Source organism: Cynocephalus volans, chromosome 3 (genome assembly GCF_027409185.1).
Source record: "Cynocephalus volans isolate mCynVol1 chromosome 3, mCynVol1.pri, whole genome shotgun sequence".
Lineage (NCBI taxonomy): Eukaryota > Metazoa > Chordata > Mammalia > Dermoptera > Cynocephalidae > Cynocephalus > Cynocephalus volans.
In genome coordinates, this window is record NC_084462.1 from 84693748 (window position 1) to 84715947 (window position 22200).

General features: G+C 38.3%; 1 protein-coding gene across 2 annotated transcripts in view; it reads right to left on the reverse strand.

Annotated features, from left to right (window-relative positions):
- Positions 1-20990, reverse strand: part of UNC13C (unc-13 homolog C) — a 568114-nt gene extending 547124 nt beyond the window's left edge. Inside the window, exon 1 of one of the 2 annotated variants that reach the window (XM_063089570.1) lies at positions 17996-20990. In XM_063089570.1, the coding sequence (XP_062945640.1) occupies positions 17996-20987 (2992 nt within the window). In that variant the 5' untranslated portion in view covers positions 20988-20990. The remainder of the gene's footprint in view (positions 1-17995) is intronic. The other variant, XM_063089569.1, reaches the window with a different exon arrangement.
- Between the last annotated feature and the right edge of the window lie 1210 nt (positions 20991-22200).

Below are 22200 nucleotides of genomic sequence, written 5' to 3' on the forward strand. Positions count from 1 at the left end.
ACTACGATAAATATCAGAGTCATTATACAAAGCAATGATGTTCCCATTCATCAGTATGGGGAGGATGAAGCAGAGAGCAACAGGCTACAAAATACTTCATAGTTGGAAGACACAGTACTGCCAGCCTAGGAGATTGGGGGGAGGGAGGGAGTTGGGAGAAAGAGAGAACTATGGTTTGGAGTTTTAGTCTCCTCCAAAATTCATGTTGAAACTTAACCCCTAAGGCAACAGTATTGAGAGGCATGGCCTTTGGGAGGTGATTGAGTCAAGAGGGTACAACCTTCACGAATGGGATTAGGTGCCCTTACAAAAGGGCTTGACTAAAGGAGTTTGCCCCTTTTTACCATTCTACATTTTTCCATGTGAGGACACAACATTCATCCCCTCTGGAGGATGCTGGATTCAAGATGTCATCTTGGAAGCAGAGAACAGCCCTCACCAGATGCCAGCACCTTGATCTTAGACTTCTCAGCCTCCAGAATTGTGAGAAAGTAAATTTTTGTTCTTCATAAATTACCCAGTCTCACATATTTTATTAGAACAGCACAGAGTAAGACAGAAATTGGTACCAGAGAAGTGGGGTGTTGCTATAAAAATACCTAAAATGTGGAAATAACTTCAGAACTGGGCAATGGGTAGAAGCTGGAACAGTTCTAAAGTGAAGGCTGGAAAAAGCCTGTATTGCCATAAATGGAGGATTAGGGGCATTTCTGGTGATGTCTGGGAAGGAGAGAAGATCTGTAGGTAAAGGCTTAGTCTTCTTAGTGATTACCTGACTGTTTGTGACCAGAATGCTGGTGGAAATAGAAAAGTAAAGGCCATTCTGATGAGATCTTACATGGAAATGAGAAATAACTTATTGGAAACAGGGGGAAAGGCCATCCTTGTTACAAAGTGCCAAAGAACTTGGGTGAATTATATTTTTGTCCTAGGACTTTGTATAATACAGAATTTAAGCACAATGAACTAGGGTATTTGGTGGAAGAAGTCTCTAAAAAACAAAATGTTGAAGAAGCTGCATGGCTTCTCTTAATTGCTTAGAGTCAAATGTGAGAAGAGAGAAATAATTTTAAGATGGAATATATAATTAAAAGGGAAGAAGATTCATACTAGCAGCATACCCATTACCACAAATTGCATTTGTACCCCATGAATCTAGTCTTCACTTCATGGGCACGAGGGGTGACATTCAGCTTTGTAGCTCATGAATATTTATAACCAATAAAAAAATAAATTAAATTAAAATAAATTTTTTTTAAAAAAAGGGAAGAAGAACGTAAAAATGTGGAAAATTCTCAGCCTGGCCACGTAAAGAATAAAACAGCATGTTTAGGAGAGAAAATCAAGAGTATGTCCAAGTGACCTTTGGATAAGGAGATTAATATGGATAGAAGGAAGCCAGGTGCTATTCATCAAGACAGTGGGAGAATGACTCCTAAGGTATTTCAGAGATCTTTGAGGCTGCCACACCCATCACAGGCCCAGAGTGCCAGGGCCTGCCTAAAGGGCAGAACAGTCTTGGTGGGGGGGCCCTGGGCATCTGTGGTATCTCAGGGCTCACTTCCCAGGTCTGCCTCAAGTCTCTGCTCCCTGAATTCTGACACAGCCTTCCTCAGACACCTCAGCTGTAGCTCAGGTAGGCCCAGGTGTGGCTCAGGCCACTGCTCCAGAGGGCACAAACGGTGAGCCTTGGTGATGTCCACATGGTGATAATTCTGCAGGCATGCAGAATCACAAAGCTGTGGAGGCATGTCTTCCCCCATCTAGATTACAAGAGATGCCATGGAGAGCCTCAGAGTCCAGGCAGATACCTGCCACAGGAGCAGAACCACTGCAAAGAGCCTCCTTTCAGACAATGCCCAACAGAGCCAAGGTCAGGACCACTGCAGAGAGCCCTCATGGGGCAATGTCTAGTGGAGCTATGGAAGCAGGGCTGCCCTCCAAAACCCAGAACTGTAGAGCCACCAGTGTGCAACTCCAGCTTTGGAGTGCCAATGGCATGTGACTCTAATGCATGAGAGCTGCAGCTAGAGCCTTAGGAGCCTAACCCCACTCAGTGGGACTAGAAGGCAAAACATGGAGTCAAAGATTTTGCTCAAGCTTTAAGATTCAATTTGTTTGCCCTGTTGGGGTTAGGAACCTGTTATTCCTTTCTTCTTTACTAATTTACCCTTTTGGAATGGGAATGTCCATACTATGCCTGTTCTATCATTGTATTTTGGAAGCACGTAACTTGTTTGATTTCACAGGCTCACTGCTGGAGGGGGAATTTGCCTCAAAATGAATATTATCTTGAGTCTCACCCCTGTCTTATTTACATGAGATTCAACTTTAGACTTCAAATTGGTGTTGGAGTGAGTTAAGATTTGGGGCTATTGGGATAGAATGAATGTATTTTATATGTAAGAGGGAGATGAATTTTGAAGGGTCACAAAAGAATGCTATGGTTTGAGTATTTTTGTTTCTGCCAAAATTCATATTGAAACTTAATGCCCAATGCAACGGTATGGGGAGGTTGGGCCTTTGGGAAGTAACTGAATCATGAGGGCTTGGCATCCAAGAATGGGATTAGGTACCCTTATGAAAGAACTTGAAGAAGGGAATATGTCCCTTTTTTTGCACTTCTGCCTTCTAACATGTGAAGACACAATGTTCCTTCCCTCTGGAGGACGCAGCATTTAAGGCACCACCTTGGAGGCAGAGAGCAGTGCTCAGAAGACAACTGATCCTGCCAGCGCCTTGATCTTGGCCTTCCCAGCCTTCAGAACTGTGAGAAATACATTTCTGTTTTTTATTAATTACCCAGTCTCGAGTATTTTGTTATAGCAGCACAAAGAGACTGAAATGGGATAAGAAGAGGATGATAGAAGCCCCATTTACTTCTACACAGTTTTGCCCTGATGATTTCAACGTAAAAGTGTTTTTGCTCACTGCTACTGCCACTAACAATAATTTCTAACCCAATTGACCTTACTGTCTGAGATCATTTCTAAGTCCTCTCCAACCTAGGCATCTGGATGCAATTAGTTAGGCCTTTTTCATGATTACCTTTGTACTGTTCACAGGAGGTTGTATAGCAACTAAAAGCAAGGGCAGGTATTTAAACCATGACTCTGCTTAAGGTGAACCAACTAGGTAAGTGACATTCAGCTTAATGGTGTAAGGCTCTGTTACCTCATCAGCAAATTGAGGATATTAGTAGTCATAACCTCAGGTCTTAATTTGGGTTCTGCCAAAAGCAGAGCCTGTGACAGGGACATGAGAGTAGGCAGTTTATTTGGGAGGTGGTCCCTGGAAACAAGAATGAGGGGCAGGGAGAACGAGGCAGAGAAGGAGGAAACAACATAAGGGTGCATTACTGAGGTTGCTGCTGCAGACAACGGGCTCGACTCAGCTACAACCTCCAGAGATATGTTCAGTTTGCTGCCCTCAACTGCCCTTCCAAAGGGTGGAGAGCTGCAGCATTGATCCAGTATCCACTGTCCTTTACTGGTCGAGGGTCACTGAGGGGAATCCCTCAACATCAGGGAAGCCTCCAAGGCAGAAATCTAAATGTATGAAGATGCCCACTTGAATGAAAGATGGAGCTCAGCATGATCATATACTATGGCCCACCACAGTTACAGCTGACATCAGAGGAAGGCTGAGTAGGGCCACATGGGGTTCCAGAGACATCTGCTGCACCTCCTGAAGTAGCGTGGAGAGTTAAGTGGGAAAATACATGCAAAGTGCTCACCTCTATCGTGTAGTTTGGGCTGAATAAATACTGTTTTTTAATAACTAACATTTTATAACTTGGTCTTCTAAGTTTATTATCAGCAATAATAGCTAATAATTAAAATAATTAATTGTTAACTTTTAATGTCATTAGTCATCCAGCTATTTAATTATCCTTATGTCTTCTGACTATAACCATGATGTCCTTCACAGTATACATTCAGGTGGGTGCTAATAAATATTTTTAAACATACAATTGAATGATAATATATGATTACCAGCCACAATGCTTCTCATAACAGTTAGCTCAAGAATGAATTTTGAATTGACTCGAACCAGACTGTAACAGAATGAAGGAAAGAATCCATGTCTTTGTATTACGTGTTTTCTCTCTTCCCAAGGCCCTAATCTTGAGTTCATCATACGAGTAGCACTCCATAAGTGTTGATGGACTTACTTCATTCTCTATGTTGAAATTGCCCAAGGCAAAGCAGTTAACAAGCCAGAGAGTTCAGGCAGTTGTACGTTTTTGTGTTTCATGAAAACATCAATAACTATAGCTATTAATACTATGCCCAGTTCCACCAAACAGCCTGTGCCCAGAGTCTTTAAAGTATTCAAACCACAAAAATAATTACATAATTGATCCCTTCCCAAAATGCATTCTGGACGGCTATTTTAGTTCAGTTGAGAAATATACAGGAAGGTAATTTGGCTTCTGGTTCATATTTCTCAGAACTAGTTTAAAATCAAAAGAAGTCTTTGTGCTTTTTAGGTAGTTTGACACTATTTGTTACTTACTGGTTTGGCTGAAAATTTAGCTTATTTTCTGTAGTTATTTGATTTTTATCACATAGAAATACAATTACTATCTGCATTTTTTTAAGTGAGAAAAATGAGCCACAAACAGGTAAACTTGCCTAAGATCACACATCTTGTAGGCTGACTCCAGAGGGTATGAAGCACAGCAACTGTCTCCCAGGAGGCTGAAGCCCAGAGAGGGAGGCAGCAAGAAAACAGGCACTTTTGGTACCAGGGGCTCACTACTTGTTTGGACCTCATCCTAAAAGTAGTACAAAAACTTTTTACAGTTTTTCAGATTTGCACATATCTCTGTATGCAGGGAGGTGATGGATTGAATGGATGGGGTGGGGGCAGAGCATAGAGACAGGAAGACTAGTTAGGAGGCTGTAGCAATAGTCCAGGCAAGAGATGGCAGTTGCTAGAACTTGGGTGGAGGCCATGGAGATTCAGTGATTTTTCTGTATTTGAAATATAATTCCCAGGACTTGTTACATGACAGAATTTGGGGTGATGAGTGCACTGCCCATAGCAAAATTCACTTTCACTAAAAGAAAAAGAAATTAGTTTATTGAGTAGATCATAGAGTTAACTGAAAGTCTGAGAACCCAGCTTGAAATATAGGAATCAAGATGATAGAGAACCCAACCAGGGCCCACTATAGCTAGTTCACTACTATTGGTATCTAAACCACGGGAAATTGCAACCACTACCCTGGATCCATGACTCCATGTACAGTGCTAATGTATAATTTCTAATTATCCCTATCTTGAATCACTTCCTCCAAATTCAAAGTACTGGGCAGGAGCTTCCAGTTAGCAGAGTTTGCCATGTGCTCAAGGCATGACTGACAGGGGTGGGGAGCAGGAACTTCCAGATCCCTTCTGCTTTGTAGTAAAACCCAGGGCACTACTTCCCTCCAAGGGCTCACCTACAGGGGAAACGCCAATAGGAAAGCAATTCAGATGCTTGGCAGCCAAAAAACAAGACAAATTTTGACTACAGTGTGGCAAAGAATGAGCCAAAGAGGCTGACTCTGTCTTGAGCCAACAGAGGGATGGTGGTGCCATTTATTGAGATAGGGAAACCAGGAAGAAAAGTGGGATTAGGAGATGGTGGAAGAAAAGAGTTCAGCATTAGATATGATGAGTTTCAGACCTGCAGGATATCCTGTTTGACGTGGCTCCTACAGCTCATTTTGTCACTCTTCAACAATTGCTTTCCAGAAGAAAACACAAAATCTCCAAGGGCCACAAGACTGAGAAAAATCTGCTCTCATTCTTTTTTTATGATAAAATAGAGTGCAAAAGAAAAAAAAAAAAGAAAAAAGAAAAATCTGGCCTCTGATTACTGCACCAGATTTGTCTTCCACCATTCTCTGTCTAGCTTGATGTACTTCAGCCATACCTGGCTTTCTTTCAACACCTCAAATGTGTCGTACCATTTTCTGCCTCAAGACACTGGATCATGCCATTTCCTCTGCCTGAAATGCTCTTTTTTCTTTCTCTTGACCTACTTCAATGTTTTCATTTTTCAGATCACAGGAAAAATATCATTTCCTCAGGGAAAACTTCTCTAACCTCTAAACTATAACATGCTCTGTTAACAATTTGTATTTATTTCTACAGCAGTTATCAAAGTTTAAAATTATATATTTGTATAATTTTTAAACAACTTTACAACAAAAAACAAGTAACCCAATTAAAAAATGGGTAAAGGAGCTAAATAGGCATTTCTCAAAGGAAGATATATGAATGGCCAACAGACACATGAAAAAAAGCTCAACATCACTCAGCATTTGGGAAATGCAAATCAAAACCACACTGAGATACCATCTCACCCCAGTTAGGATGGCTAATATCCAAAAGACTGTGAATGATAAATGCTGGTGAGGTTGCGGCGAAAGAGGAACTCTCATACATTGTTGGTGGGACTGCAAAATGGTGCAGCCTCTATGGAAAATGGTAAAGAGGTTCCTCAAACAATTGCAGTTAGATCTACCATATGACCCAGCTATCCCACTGCTGGGAATATACCCAGAGGAATGGAAAATATCAAGTTGAAGGTATAACTGTTCTTCAATATTCATTGCAGCACTATTTACAATAGCTAAGAGTTGGAACCAGCCCAAATGTCCATCAGATGAGTGGATATGGAGAATGTGGTATATCTACACAATGGAATACTACTCTGCTATAAAAAAGAATGAAATACTGCCATTTGCAACAACATGGATGGACCTAGAGAAAATTATATTAAGTGAAATGAGTCAGGCACAGAAAGAGAAATACCACATGTTCTCACTTATTTGTGGGCACTAAAAATAAATAAATACACAAATAAACTGGGGGGGGGAGAGAAGACACAACAATCACAATTCTTGAAGTGGTTAGGACAAGTGAACAGATACGTTGTTAGGAGGGAGAGGGGAGAGGGAAGGGAGTGGAGGTTTTGGCAATGGGCCACAATAATCAACCACATTGTATATTGATAAAATAAAATAAAATTTAAATAAGCAAATAAATAAAGTAAAATTTAAATTCATTTCACCCATTCATGATGACAAAGACAAAATATGATTTGCCCCTGCTACATCCCAGAAGCACAGCCAGGTAATTAAATATTTATTGAAGAATGATTAAATTAATGCATGAAAATGACCGAAAGAATAAATGTATATAACAGTCTAGATCTGCGGAGGGGAGAGTTAGCCCAAAGACACTGATTAGAGATCATCATTATGCAGATGGTAACTCAAACCAATGGGGCAAATAAAATCACTCGAGAAGGAATAAAAAGAGGACTTAGGATGTATTAGTATCTATTGACTATTAAGCATGTCCCGGTGTGGTCCACAGCTCACTGTGCATCAGAATCAACTGGAGATTGGATCAAGAAATCTGTATTTTTAACAAGTGACCTTAGATGACTCATGCATTCTAAAATCTGAGAACCAATAACTTTAGAAGTCACCAATGAAATAACCTTGACACAGTCTAGAAGTTTGTATTAGAGGCAGGGTGTTCTAACTTCCAAAAGAAAGAAGCATAAATGTGCACAAGTTGTTCTGTAAAGAATACCAGAGGAGGATTCAGAAATCCCGGGGCTGACACCTGGTCCCATCACTTGCTAGTTTTACAACCTACCTGACTACTGATAATTACCTTAAGGGAACAGAGGCTTGGGGACTTTGGTTATAATCTATCTCATGGATGTTGTCTGAGGATTCAACATAAATGATAGTTAACTTTTAGAAATATTCAGTTTGTATTATGTTTTTTGAAAATGCAAAGGGCATACTCATTAACTTGAGAATTCCCTATTCATTTCCCTCAGAGAATAAAATACTACTATATTCAGCATTAAATAAATTCTCATTTTCTGTGTGTGTGTGTGTGTGTGTGTGTGTGTGTGTGTGTGTGTGAGCATGAGAGTGCATGTGCCTTCAAGTGTAATCACTGAAGAACAGAAATATAAAGCTAAAACCATGAGCTTTCCAAAAGACACTAAGCATCAGTAAAAAGCCTTAAGAAAAGAGGAAGCTTAGCCTACATCTCTGGGAAATAAGAAGATCATATTTGAGCTGTCATTTCTTGTTGCCACTACTATATGCAGTCAACAATTTCTTTTATCACAAGAAATTGTTACACAGAAACGACACCTGGATAATCATGTTGCCTGTAAGAATATCACGTAAAATGGGAGAAGGGTCTGATAGCTTGAGTGCAGGCTTACGATTTGGGAGAACAGCTTGTAACTGCAGCTCTGCTGACAAATCGGTGCTGCCGGGTAAATCAACATTTTGCCACCTCAGTTCCTGCATCTCATAAAGTTAAATAGCAATACTTAATTTCTGAAATCCTAAACTAGGCTACAAAGAACAGTGTTAAGCACACGGAATCTGAACGAGAAATGCCACAGTCCAAATGCTGGCTTTCCCACTTCTGCTTCTTTTTCCTTCCCTCAGGTAAGTTATGGTAATTTTGTGTGTCCTCCATAAAATGGAGTTAATAATAGTACTCATGTCATAGGGTTGTGATGATTATGTGACTTACTATACTGCAAAATCTTTAGAATTGTGTCCGGCACATAATAAAGGACTAAATAAATGTAACTCTTTATTAAGTGACCTACCTTACAGGGTTCTTAAGAAAACTGATGAAAGTATATGTTTGTGTGTGTCAATTAAACACACACATCAAATTTCATACTTCAGAATAAGTTCTTAAAGTCATTATGGTTGAAGAGGGAGTGAGGGATAATTTGAAGAAAGTGAGATGGTTGGAGGGACTGGGGAGAGACCCATTTAATATAAAGTGACATTGCCCAAAGTATCTTTGGGAACTTTTGGGATCACCTACAGAGTCACATTACAGTAGTTTGAATCTGCCAATTGTTAATCATTTTATCCTCTGAGGGTTTTCCTTATTTTTTGGAAGTAGCTGAGAGCCAGCATAAACCAAGTAAATGAATGAGGTAGTTGACAAGATTCCTTAGCACACTTCTTTTTTTAACAGAAGCATATCGTAGGTTGAAATAAGCCATGATGCAGTCAATAAATGGACTTAGTTCTGTCCGGTTTTGTAGCCTATGAAGGCAACCTAAGCTAATATCTTCAGCACTGGGGACAGTTCTGTTTGGAGTCAAGGAACTCCAGCTCCCTTGGACTCAGTATTAAGCAATTTTGCCTATAAACTAGGCTCAGCCTGTGGATATAATTGGAATAATGAGGATTTTACCTGCTTCAGAGACTCATTTATGACCTTGGGCCTCCGTTCAGGTAACTAGGTAATTCTCTTGATAGCCAGTCTAGTACCTCAATCCTTTCTGGAATTTGCATTCCTCTTGACCATTCTGGGATGTTGAGAGCCTTCCCCAGTCCCTAGCCAGGAAACCAGGTCCCTATTCTCAGCAAAAAGGCTGCCTGCAAGCAACTTCCTGCTCACTTCAGACCCCCAGTCCTCTGCTCCTGGCTGTTTTATTGACATTCTCTACCTGCCTGACTGATACCCAGAGTCAGATTCCCAAATGTCTTCATAGTCACCTGTGGTCTGAGATGTACTCTCTAGGTGGCAGGTTTTCTCTGCTTCACTGGACTTCCTCTTCTCACTTACTCCTGAGCTTTACCTTAGAGCCTGAATCACCCCTATTCCATCTACGTCATTCTAACCTAATCCATGACAATTGCTTAGGCTGTACTTTGCTGTGTCTTACACAAGAGTATACAGTTTCTTTATTTTATTCCACACAGAAATATCAGAAATGATTCATAATTTCTATAGAATATCTCTTTGTTTGAACTTGAAGAACATGAACAATGACATTCGTAGAAACAAACAAAAAAATCTTTTCATCTGAGATTTTGACATAGCATCCTTTCTTGAATCTCTGAGATTTGGTAGTTTGAATTGCAGGCTTTGGAGCAACACTCCTAGTACAACCTGCAAAGCGCCATCTTTCACTGTCTGTTAATATTTCCTCAAAAAATGCATATGTTTTTAGCTTCCCTACAAAGGCAGGCATTCCAGTTATATAGTTTGGGGCCATTAATAATTATAAATTAACTATGTTTGTGAACCCTACATTTTTGTGTTCCTGCTCATGGCTGGTCTTTGTGTTTCCTTTTGAATTTCTTTTCTACCTTCTGTAAAATTGTTTTATTTCTAATAAACTAATGTTATTCACACTTACTTCCTCACTCCTAATAAAATATTTTCATGTGACAAAGGTCACCCTTCCACACTTTCTAAACTTCCTGAAAATGTTATATTATCTCTTAGTTCAAACTTTTATCACTCACTTTGTGTTAACAGAGATCAATACTTACTACATTCACTAACACAAAACTGACTGATTTAGAAAGCACAATTTACATGTATGATTAAACATGTGAGCCATGCTTTTCATAACAAGACTTCCCCACAATGGCAACAAGATGTCATGAAAAGAGAATTGGACTTTGGGTTCTATCAGAGACATAATCTGAGTCTATCAACACCCTTATTAACTATATGTCCTTGGACCTTCCTTGTTTGGTTTGTCTGAGACTCAGTCCTCCCATTTGCAAAATGGGGCTAATACTACAGCTTCTTCCCAAAGTTATAATGAGGATTAAATACAACTTAAAGTGTCTAGAACTGAATCTGATAGGATAGCATGCAATATGTATTGGTTTTCTTTCCTTTCTCTTAGTTCTATCTCACACCAAAGTACATTTTAAAACACGTGGCTCCACTTGGGACTAATCTCCTTATTCATGTGACCATTACCTGTCTACCATCTCAACTGATTTAAAATACATGTGTTCTTTGAGTTCCAGTTCTGTTCCCTAGAAGAATTACCCCCTTGGGCCTTTTGAGCTCTGTTTTTAGCAAGTAGTCACCCTAGATGGTTCTCTGCTGCTTCCAGTGGTCCCTGGTCTTTTCACCTCTTATGGGTCTTCTTTCACTCCAAAAGCACAGGCAACAAAAGCAAAAATAGATCAATGAAATTCCATCATACTAAAAAGCTTCTGCACAGCAGACAAGCCATCAACAGAACAAAGAGACAACCCATGGGTTGGGAGAAAATATTGGCAAACCATACATCTGATAAGGAGTTAATATCCAAAATACATAAGGAACTCAAACAACTTAGTAGCAAGGAAATAAACAACACAATTAAAAAATGGGCAAAGAACCCATACAGATCTCCAAAAGAAGAGATACAAATGGCTAACAGATGCATGAAAAAGTGCTCAATGTCTCTAATCATCAGACAAATGCAAATTAAAACCACAATGAGAAATTATTTCTCACTTGTTAGATTTGCTGTTATCTAAAAGACAAATAAAAAGTGTTAGAGAGGATGTGGAAAAAAGGGAATACTGGTGCACCGTTGGTGGGCATGTAAGTTAGTAAAGCCTTTTTGGAAATCAGTATGGTTGTTCCTCAAAAAACTAAAAATTGAATTACCATGTGATACAGCAACCCCACTTCTGGGTATATATTCAAAGAAATTCAAATCAGTATGTCAAACTCCCATGTTCATTTCAGCATTACTCACAATAGCCAAGATACGGAAGCAATCTAAATGTTCATCATCAGATGAATGAATAAGTAAAATGTAGAATACACAATGGAATGAAAAAATAAGGAAATGCTGTCATTCCCAATCACATGGATGGAACTGGAGGACATTATACTAAGTGAAATAAGCAGGCACAGAAAGACAAACACTGTATGATTTCACTTACACGTGGAATCTAAAAAAGTTGATCTCATAGAAAGAGAATAGAAAAGTCATTATCAGAGGCTGGGGTGGTAAGGGAAAGAAGAGGGGTGAAAAAAGGGGAGACACTGATCAAAGGGTACAAAGTTTCAGTTAGATTGAAGAAATAAGTTTTAGTAATCTATTGCACTGCATGGTGACCACAGTTAATAATAATGAATCTTTCAAAATTGCTAACAGAATTGATTTTTAACATTCTCACGACACACAAAAAATGGAAAGTTGTAAGGTGATAGATATATTAATTAGCTTAATTGAATCTTTCAACAATGCATACACAGATCAAAACATCACATTGAACCACATAAATATACATAATTATTAACTGTCAATTAAAAAAATTTTAAAAGACAATCACCTTTCATTATAGGCAATCCTGGAGCATTAAGAATCAAACAATACTAACCTAAAAGATTATTGCTATGCACTGAATTTTAACAGAATATTTTGCAAATGGGTTGCCTTCTACTATTACCTATTGCCCTTCACCAGTACTGCTAAACTTGCTTTGAAGAAAGGTTTACCAAAAAAACAAACAAACAAACAAACAAAAAAAAACAAAGAAAGAAAGAAAGAAAGAAAAGAAAAGCCTCAAACTTGTAAAAACAGATAAAATGAGGGATAATGTGGATTTATTTGTGGGTAAAATTATGCATTAAATTGCTTCTACAGCACCATCTCCTAGAGCTTTTAAGATAGGTGATTTCTAAAATTTTCAATTTACACACACCTTTTAAGGAATATATCTATTGTTTCTATATATTTTAATATGTAGATATTACCAAAGTCTTTTCACAAAATGTCATAATCTACTGCTCTGGAGGGCTGGAAAAATTATTCTTTATTTGTTATTACGTTAAGAAAATCATTAACATGTTTCCTTAGACAGATTCTATCCCTTCCAACTTAAAAAGAAGAGGGAATTAAAGAACGCTGTTTGTGCAGGTGTGTTTGCTACACAGTGTTCAGTAGTGCTCTTCAAACGGGCTCTGATAATCACCTGCACCAGAACCAACAAAGGAGCATGCTGCAAAGGCAGTTCATCCTCCTGACCTGGACTCTCTGCAGGTGAGGCCCATATGCACTCTAAAATTTGAGTAGTATTTCCTGGTAGATTTGGGACAGCAAGGTCCCATAATTTAATTGAAATATTTCTTCTAATTGAACATTAAGCCTGGAATTTAAGTAAACATAACTAAATTTTTGGAGATTTGTGGGTTATATCATCATAGAAAGAAATAGCCAACCTATTCATAGATGTTATTTAACTGAGCCAAAGGGGGAATATCATGTTTTCACTTTCAATTATGTTTTTCCTAGTTAAAACCAAATAAAAGTTGCCGCACTATATTGAAATATATGTAATCAAGAAGTGTTCTTTTGATTGAAGGACAAAATTCTGAGAGTTCTACACCTTATACATGATGGTCCAGCAACTTAGAGAAGAGGCTGGCAATTATTTACCTATTTAACAAGTATTTATTGAATATTTGCTATGTGACATCTACTGGGCTATGGTGGAAGGAAAGAATTACTCATTGGCTTTTCAGTCTTGTCTAGTGGCAGAGATGTACAATAATAAAATAATTATATACCTAAATATAATTTAAAACTACAATAAATGATATGGGAATGAAGTACTTGGACTTGACCTACGATTCATGAGTTTCTATCTCCTAAACTGGAGTAAATCCCTTGTCCCAGTAATTCCCCATCTATGAATTTATCCTGCACATATGCTATCTGACTTGCCCAAAGACAGAAGACAGAGTTACATTTTGAGTTTGCAAGAAACTTAAATGTCTAATGACAGGGAATTGACTGAATAAATTATGCAATAATTATAGAGTGGAAGAAATTTTTGTCATTAAAAAGAATGTGATAGATAATAAAATAAAAAGATCTTACAAATATATATTAAATGAGAAAAAACAAGGTACACAATAACATGAATAATAACAGTATAATACCATTTATCTTAAAAAAAAGAAAGGTATATATGTATTTATTCATATAGATTGTCTGGAACTATCTTTCTCTAAAGAATGGGAAAAGCTGTCTATTTTACTTTCTACTTTAGATTTTCTTTCATTACATTTTTAAGTGTGTGTGTGTATGCGAGTGGTGATTGTTTTACTATAAGGGCATATATTACATTAATAACTCATACAATTTTGAATACATATCCCTAGCCCCATTACAGGACCATCAAGTTACAATGCTTAGCGGCAGGATCCTAATATTTGGTAATTGTAAAACACTATAGGAATAACAACAATTACTACAAAAGCGCCCTTGAAGATTCTAATAATGAGCCAGATTGGTCTAACATAATAAAGTGTCAACCTCAGAAAATTTTTATACACTCAATTTCATTCTTTATTTGGGAGCCAAGATATTCTCAAAAAGTTCTATAACCATTCAGAAAGAAAAATGTAATTATGATAAAAAAAAATTAGTAATTATACTAATTACCGATGTCACAGTCTCAGAACAAAAGTTTGGTCCTTCTGCTAGGAAAATTTCTTCAAAGTGACTTGAGTCTAATATCAGGTAAAGTGTAAACAGCTCTTATGGTACAGTAGTCTCTCTAAATGTTGGTTTATAAAATGGACCAAGGATTTGAAGTAGAAAAAACGAGAATGAACTATTTCACATCAAAATCTCGGTATGCCAGAAAACATCATGCCTTACATATTAGTACTGGTTTCTCATGAAAATTCTTGAGTTGAAATAAACCTAGAGGCTGACTCTGTTCTTCTTTTATCATGCTTTTCTAACTTAAAATATAAATAAAATGATGTTTGAAGTGAGAAAGCATATGGTTGCTCTAAAGAACCACAATAACTATCCATTTAATTCCGGATCCACTCCCTAGCTGTAAGACATTAAGTAATTCATGTAAATTTTCAGCATTTCAGTTTCCTCACCTGTAAAATGGGATAATAATGGAATCAAATTCATAGTTATAAGAAATACATGGATGAAAACAGGAAAACTGCCTGGAAAATGCCTAGTATATAGTAATGCTGAGTAACAAGCTTTTATCCCTAACGATTCTTCTAAGCTCGCAGGAAATAAAGTTAGAGTCTTAACAATTAAAGGCCATAGGTGAAATTTAAATTTGACTTCGAAGCTTGTGCTTTTTTTTTAGTATCCTGCCTCCCTCGATTTAGGTATTTATCCAACACATACTGAACCAGCATCGTCTGTATAAAGCACTGGTCTAGGCACATTGCAAACGAAAGTATGAAAAAGACAAGACCTCTTGCCCCTAGATTACAGTTTAGAAGAGAAAATGAGAAATGCACAGAAATACAAGATGGAAGCCAGTGCCATAAGAGACAGGTATATAGGAATTTAGAAGAGACAATAGTTAATTCCAGTTGATGGGTGGTGCAGGGCTGAGGGTGGGGGATCAGGTAGTCACCATCATGGTGTGGAGTTTGGGCCAGCTACACAAATAGTGCCACTCAGCAGGGCAAGAATTTGACCTCATGAGGAAGTTTCTGGCTACACACACTATGAGATCTCTTTCCCTACCAGGATGCTGTTTAAGATGATGGTTCTCACGAACACTGCCAACAAATTTCCACACCTATAAACATTGGGGTTTTCTTGTCTTCCAGACCCTGAAGGCAAGAGTTGAAATAAATAGATAGATAGATAGATAGATAGATAGATAGATAGATAGATAGATAGATAGATAAATAAATAAATAAATAAATAAATAAATAAATAAATAAATAAGCACCAACTTATAATTCTATAAAGCTATTTCAGGGGAACAGAACCCACTGAATTTTATAGCAAGAGCTCTATGGTCCTATCTGGCCAGGTTGGTAATGGAGAAAAGACAGCTGCTAGGTAGCCATGGAGAGAAAAATCTGTTGGCATCTGCCCAAAGCCCAGTAAGCAGATGGCCATGGGCACAAAAACCATCATGACATTTGGCACTCATTGGGATGCTCTGAGCAGGGAACGGGCCTGGAAAATGTCTTTCTTTGGCTGCTCTTCCTTCTGAGGCATTTTGGAGGCACAGGATGGAGAAAACTGCTTGACTGCTGCCAAGGGAAGCAGAGATGGCCTTTAAAATCTAGGCTACTAAAGCCACCTGGGTGGTCAATCTGGTACCCTACAGCAACCAGAGCGCATCTTAAAGGTATGTGTGCTGATTTCCTCTAGGACAGATGATAGCCAACAGATTCCATCCAAAGTTGGCTCACAGGATAACAAGCCAAGCTCCAAGACAATGGAGGGGTCTGAGTCCTCTGTAGCCAGGTCTCCTGTTTCAGGTACATGGCACAAGATTGTTTTATCTGTTTTAAAATTCTTAAGTTGATGGCATATGGATGACCTAAGTACATTTGTGTTTTCCAAGAATAAGTGCCACCAGAGGACTAGGTTTGTTAGCCATTTGAAGGGTCATTACCAGTAACAATCTTTGCAGAGACTTGCTAATTTGGAATTTTAAAAAAGTTGAAGTTCCATTTTTTTCCTGAAATTTATCATCTTGTCCTATCTATTATATTGCCTAGAATTTCAAACATATACCTTAACCAATTGGCTTTAAAACATTTATCAGTTATATCACAACAGATACACACACACACACATACATACACGCATACTGCTTAGTCTTAATTTGCATTTGAGTAGACTTCTCTAAATTAATAACTAATAAAATACAATGCCAAACTTCTGGCCTGTATCCCCCAAAAGTATCAACTGCATTTTAGTAATAATGATATCTAACAATCAAAAATCATTCGTATAAGATAGACATTATTCCAATATGAATTATATTTACATCACATTTGACTACTTTGCAGTTTCAAATCAGTTTTAAATATAGTGGAGAACTACCACTCCCTGAAAAAAAATAACAATAAAATATCACAGCCTTTGCACCTATGATCCCCTTGACATATTGTCCTTTAAATGAATTACATAGGCTGTGTTGTTTTATAAAGACAGATTTTTAGAGCAGTGAACCCTAGCTGTTATTTCAAGTATCTAGGGTTTGACACAGTTTAACAGTAAAGATTTCTGATTATTCAATAACCTACTCATATCAGTCAGAAAGGGCTAGTTGGGAAGAGTGCTGATCATAGCTTTGGTCAAGACAAAGAAGCTGCTATCAGCTACTGGTTGCAGAAATTTATATTATCAAGTAATATTGGATCACATAAATAGATATATCTTTTAAAATATTACGTAGAGTAATATTTTAAAGATGATAACTTTATAACCAGGAAACATTAACAATATGCAATTCATTAAAATTGAGATTATAACAAGCTATCTCCAAAATATGAAGTGATTAGCATGCAAATAAAACAAATGATAAGGGATTGTAGTAAGTGCAGGTGAAGTTTGGTTGAGAAATAAAAAGTCAACAAACATATATTTATTCACAGCTACTTTTCAAATGTACATGATTCAAAATATTTCCCCCGGGCAGGAAAGTTGGTAAAATTGTTAGGAAAGGTACTCTTCTCATTTCCATATCGGGAGAGGGACCACTATTCCATGCTTAAGGAGGAAAATTCTCATCCCTACCCCTTCACTGACTTCTTCTGGAAGAGTGAGCTGTGATCACTCAGGCATGGCCTGGAGTCTTGGCTCTTGCTCTCCCTCAGAGGCACCACTTGGAGGTAGGAAAGTCTGTGCTCCTGCATGGGAATGGCTAGGGTTGACTATGCAGCCCCAACTCTTCCTAACAGCAGGACCCAAATTACAGATTTGATGGGAGAAAGAGTGGTTAAGTCTCAGAATCCATCCTTCAAAATCCTTTGAGATTAACTACACCTTTTTCCCCATCCCTGTAAACGTAATGGAACCAAGAAGACCCCTGGCTGGCTGAAGGGGCTGCCCTTTGATTTCACTCTTCCTATCTTTGACAACTGATGCTGCAGAGTTGGTTAATATGAAATGGGGTTTGTGCCCAGACCTAGCAGAGAAACCTTGATCTGCAGTGTGTAGGGTTAAGTTTGGGCTCATTTTAATAAAACACATTTTGTTTTTAAATCATCAAGCCCACCTTAGTGGAAAGCTGTCTGAATAAAAAGTATTCTTCTCAGAATAAACATGCAAATTCATTACAAGTAAACTCTTTCCCCCAAGTAAACACAGAACATGCTCTAAAGAAGCACCACCCAATGTTAAAACACAGTTAGCTCTTATTGTAGCATTTAAATATGAGTACCTCCAGCCAAGATCTTCTCTTCCAACTCTGCCATTTGCTTCTTATAGGCCCTTAAGGCTGCTTCTTTGAAGGAGGGACGTATTCTCTTTGGCTTTGTGATTTCCAGTGGTTGTTCGGGGATGTTTTGGTTTTCATCTTCTCTTATTTCCATATGGGCTGATGTTTCATTTAGCGGTTCTAATCCCCCTTCACTAACCATATCATCTGCCTGACCATCATAGCCCTCATCTTGTGGGGTTTCATAAGGTGTTTCGTATGAAGGGTGATCATATTCCTGCATTTGTTCATCTATTTCAGTAATACTAGTCCTGTTTTCTAGCTTAGCAAGGACTTGTTCCATCACTTCAACATAATCTGTTTCATTTTCAGCCACTGGTTCACTATAGTCCCCCTCATCCTCTGCTTTGTAGTAATAGGGCTCTGTGTATACATCAGAGTCAAGTGTGGTACTTGATTCATTTGCAGTGGATTGGGATAATGTTCGAAATCTCCCCATTAAGGAAGAGCCACTGTCCTCGTACCCACTGAGACTCTGTGTGCTTTTGGTCCATACTACTTCCAAGGCTGATTTAGCCCTCTGCAGTGTAGATCCAAATTTTGGGAAGCTGAAAGTCTTATCAGAAAGGTCAATGCTTAATCGACTATGCCATGATTTGGGTGGGGCATCCTCTGAATCATCACTTTGCAATTCATTTTGACTTCGATACTTCATGGACAACTGGTTTTGATTTTGGTACAGCTCATTAGAATTAGCTTCTTGAGAAGAATCATATTGCCCAACCCACTGGCCTTGCGGTTCATTATCCAATCCAGGGCACGGAGATGAGTTGTCATCTTGGGTTAAATCATAGCTTTCTGAATCATCTTGAAGGTCACTGTGGCACTTTCCTAAGTCTTCTAGGTCTTTATTGTAAACATCCAGCTGTTTATCAGAAAGACTGTTTGCATCATAATCAAAACCTTCCTGGGTAGATGAATCTAAGCCTAAATCAGCTCCTTGCTCTATTTGATTCCAGTCCTTCCATGGAGAAAGATCTTCGTGTAAAGAGAGCTGAGAATCACTGTAATGACTTCGGTCTCCAGAAGCACATACCATGCCATTACTCATTCCACTATCCACAGTTTCTGTGTTCTCAATTTCACTCTGCCCTTGGACACCCTGAATACTCCCATTCAAATGCTGGTCCTGAGGACTGTCATACAAGGTAGATGTGCCCTCTTGTTTCCTTTGCCAAAGTTCCCGGTCTGAACATGACAGGAGTGAGCTTCCATTAGTTCTAATGAAAAACTGATTTTCTGAAAAATCCTCTGAGTAAGACTGACATAATCTGGAAAAATCTGATTCAGAACGACTAAGTTTAGCAGTGAAAAAATCACTCTGTGAATGCCAGAGAGGTGTTGCATCTGCGTAATGGGTTGTGGTTTGCTTTTCCGAGTTATCTGATTCTGGCAATTGTGAGGAAATTTTACTATAATCTGATTTATGTGAAATTCTGCTGCTATTAGCCGTTTTATTCTTGGATCTAGCACTGTGTGATTTTGAGCTTGGCTTGGAAGTACTTCCCTTCGTTGGAAACTCTGACTTGGAAAGCACACCATAACTGTTTCTATTGAAGTCAGCTTCCAGGTCTCCGTCACTGTCATCAGGTGACTGCCAACTGTTCTTCTTGACTTTGGGTTCTGGAGTGGACAACTTTATATCCATGCTCTCATATGTCTGGGAGGATGGTATTCCTTTCTCTTTTCTTTCTCTGATGTCATGAGACAGAATATCTGTTGAGATTCCGATACCTGTTCCTTTGAGTTTATATGATTTTTTTAAGACGGAGTCCCTTTGCTGAGGGGTTTCAAAGTACACAAGTATGGGTCGAGGCTTTGCATTTGGGCAGTCCCTTTGGTGTCCTATCCTCTGAGCAAATTCAATTTTAATAGCATTTGGTGCATCTGAAAAACTCATTTTATCTATTAGAATTTGGTACACCACACTTTCAACATATTCAAACCTTTCTTCAGGCACATTTAAAAATCTCAGGCTTGCCTTGCTACCCATGTGACCTAAGTGCTTAATATAATCATGGATGTCTCTGGTTTCTCTTCGAGATTGGACAAACCCTGTACGCAGCTGTTCAATTTCACTTTGTACCACCTCCACACTGCTGGAGATCTCATCGATGGAGTGCTTGAGAGCATTGACGTGCCCTCGAAGTTCAGAAAGTTCAGTTTCAATCTGACTTATTCCCTGAAGTTCCTTAAAGATCATTTCCATGACATCATGTGTTTGACTAATGCAGCCAGAAGAACTGAATCCTGGTTCCAGGGCACTTGTCTTTGGGTTTCGGGCAGTTCTGTCCAAAGACTTGCTTCTTATTCCCCAGGTTTTCTTCACGGTGCTCAACTCTGAATCTGAGGAGACACACTCTTGACTCTTTTTCCATTTCCTCAGTTTTCGTAAAGCTCCTAGTTTTAAGCTGTGTAGAGTGCGCTCCCCATCAGAGCTGCCCTCGGAGGGTGCGAGGCTGCTCGAACTCTTCCTATTGCGTCTAACTGGCATGGTGTGTGTTGACTGGACCTGATTTTCTGTACTCCTCCTTAGTTCATTTAACGATCCTGAGTAGGAACTCTCAACTGAAGATAGCTCTTGAAGCAGATCCTCATTATCACCGCTGGTTACATTAATATTCTTTTGTAGTCCATTGGCAATAGCTACTCGGTAACTGAATGTTGGTGAGAGAGAAAACTCTCTATCAGCCTCGTCTTCTTCAGTGGATAAGTTGCGAGCAGATGAACACTTTGCAATCTTCCTTACAGTGCTTTTCAAAGTATTAGAAAATTTGGGGGGTTTGGTCTGGCCAGCAGTAGGAAAGTCTTGATCCTTCTTCTGCTGACAATTCTCTCTTTTTTGGGTTATATTTCCGGATTTCTTTGTAAACATTCCTTTGCAAAGCCTATGTATGTAAGGTAAAATCAAGCTCTTGAAAAGATTGGCCACCATCTAGAGCAACTAGAGTAAGCTTTTCTCCCCCAAAGAAGTAAACAAGGTATCAGGATGAAAATCTGTAAATCCAAGGCAAGCATCACTGTTCAGGTGTTCTGTGAATCATTGAAAACAGCAGGAAGGGCAGCTGTGGCTCTGCTGCAATGTCAATGTCCCATAAAAGCCAGAAACAAAACTCCATTTATGACAGACATACTCTCCTGAAGGAGGAGTTTCTTGAATCTCTCTCATTTCCACATAACTTCATGTAGTATCTAAAAAGGAAGAAATGTTAAAATGAATATCAGAATTCAGTATTGTGTTTCTCCCAACATTTTCCAAGAGTACTCATGGTATACAATGTATGAGAAATTGCAGAGGGGGCAAGGGAACATTTGAATTCCAGTACAAATTTACTTTTTAAACAACTGGTTAAAGCAAATCAGTACCAATAACTGTGTTTAAATTATAATGTTTTTTTCCTAAACCACTTATTGGTGGACACAATTGAAATAGTAATAAAAGGTAATAATGATTACTTAGAAAACATCGAGTAAAATGGCAGGTAATTTAAACAACCATATTAACTTCATAATATCACTTTCACTTTATTTCCTTTTCTAAAATTGTGTTTAGTTACACAAACATAAGGATTTAGATTTAACTATGTTACCTCCACCCCAGATATTTAAAATTCACCAAATGAATATTATTCATGTATATAAGACCTTTATTATTCAAATAAACTTCTACTCTTCTAAGTATTCAATGATTAGGAATGTCTTAAATAATGATTAAAGTAACCCAAGTAAATCAATATTTCATACCATGAAGTAAATACCAAGAAAAATAGATCTTATATAGCCATCAAATTTGTCAATGAAATATCATGATTGAAAAAAATTCAAGCTTACATCAGATTAATCATTGTAACAATAAAAATACAATAGTAAAACATGAGGGTACTTCGAAAAGTTCGTGGAAAAATAGAATTAAAAGATAATGTGAATCTTTCCATGATCTTTTTGAAGAACCCTTGCATATTTGAAACTGCAAATGCTATATGCAGGTTTTGAAAGTCTGTGGCTTGAGATGACAGAACTAATCTAATCAACTGGCGTAGCCTTGTGGTAGATGGCAAAAAAAACCATCCTTGTGGTTAGGGCATGACTGGAGGCAGGGTACCAAATCATAAAAAAAGAAATTATGCCACAGATAAAAAGAGCATTCA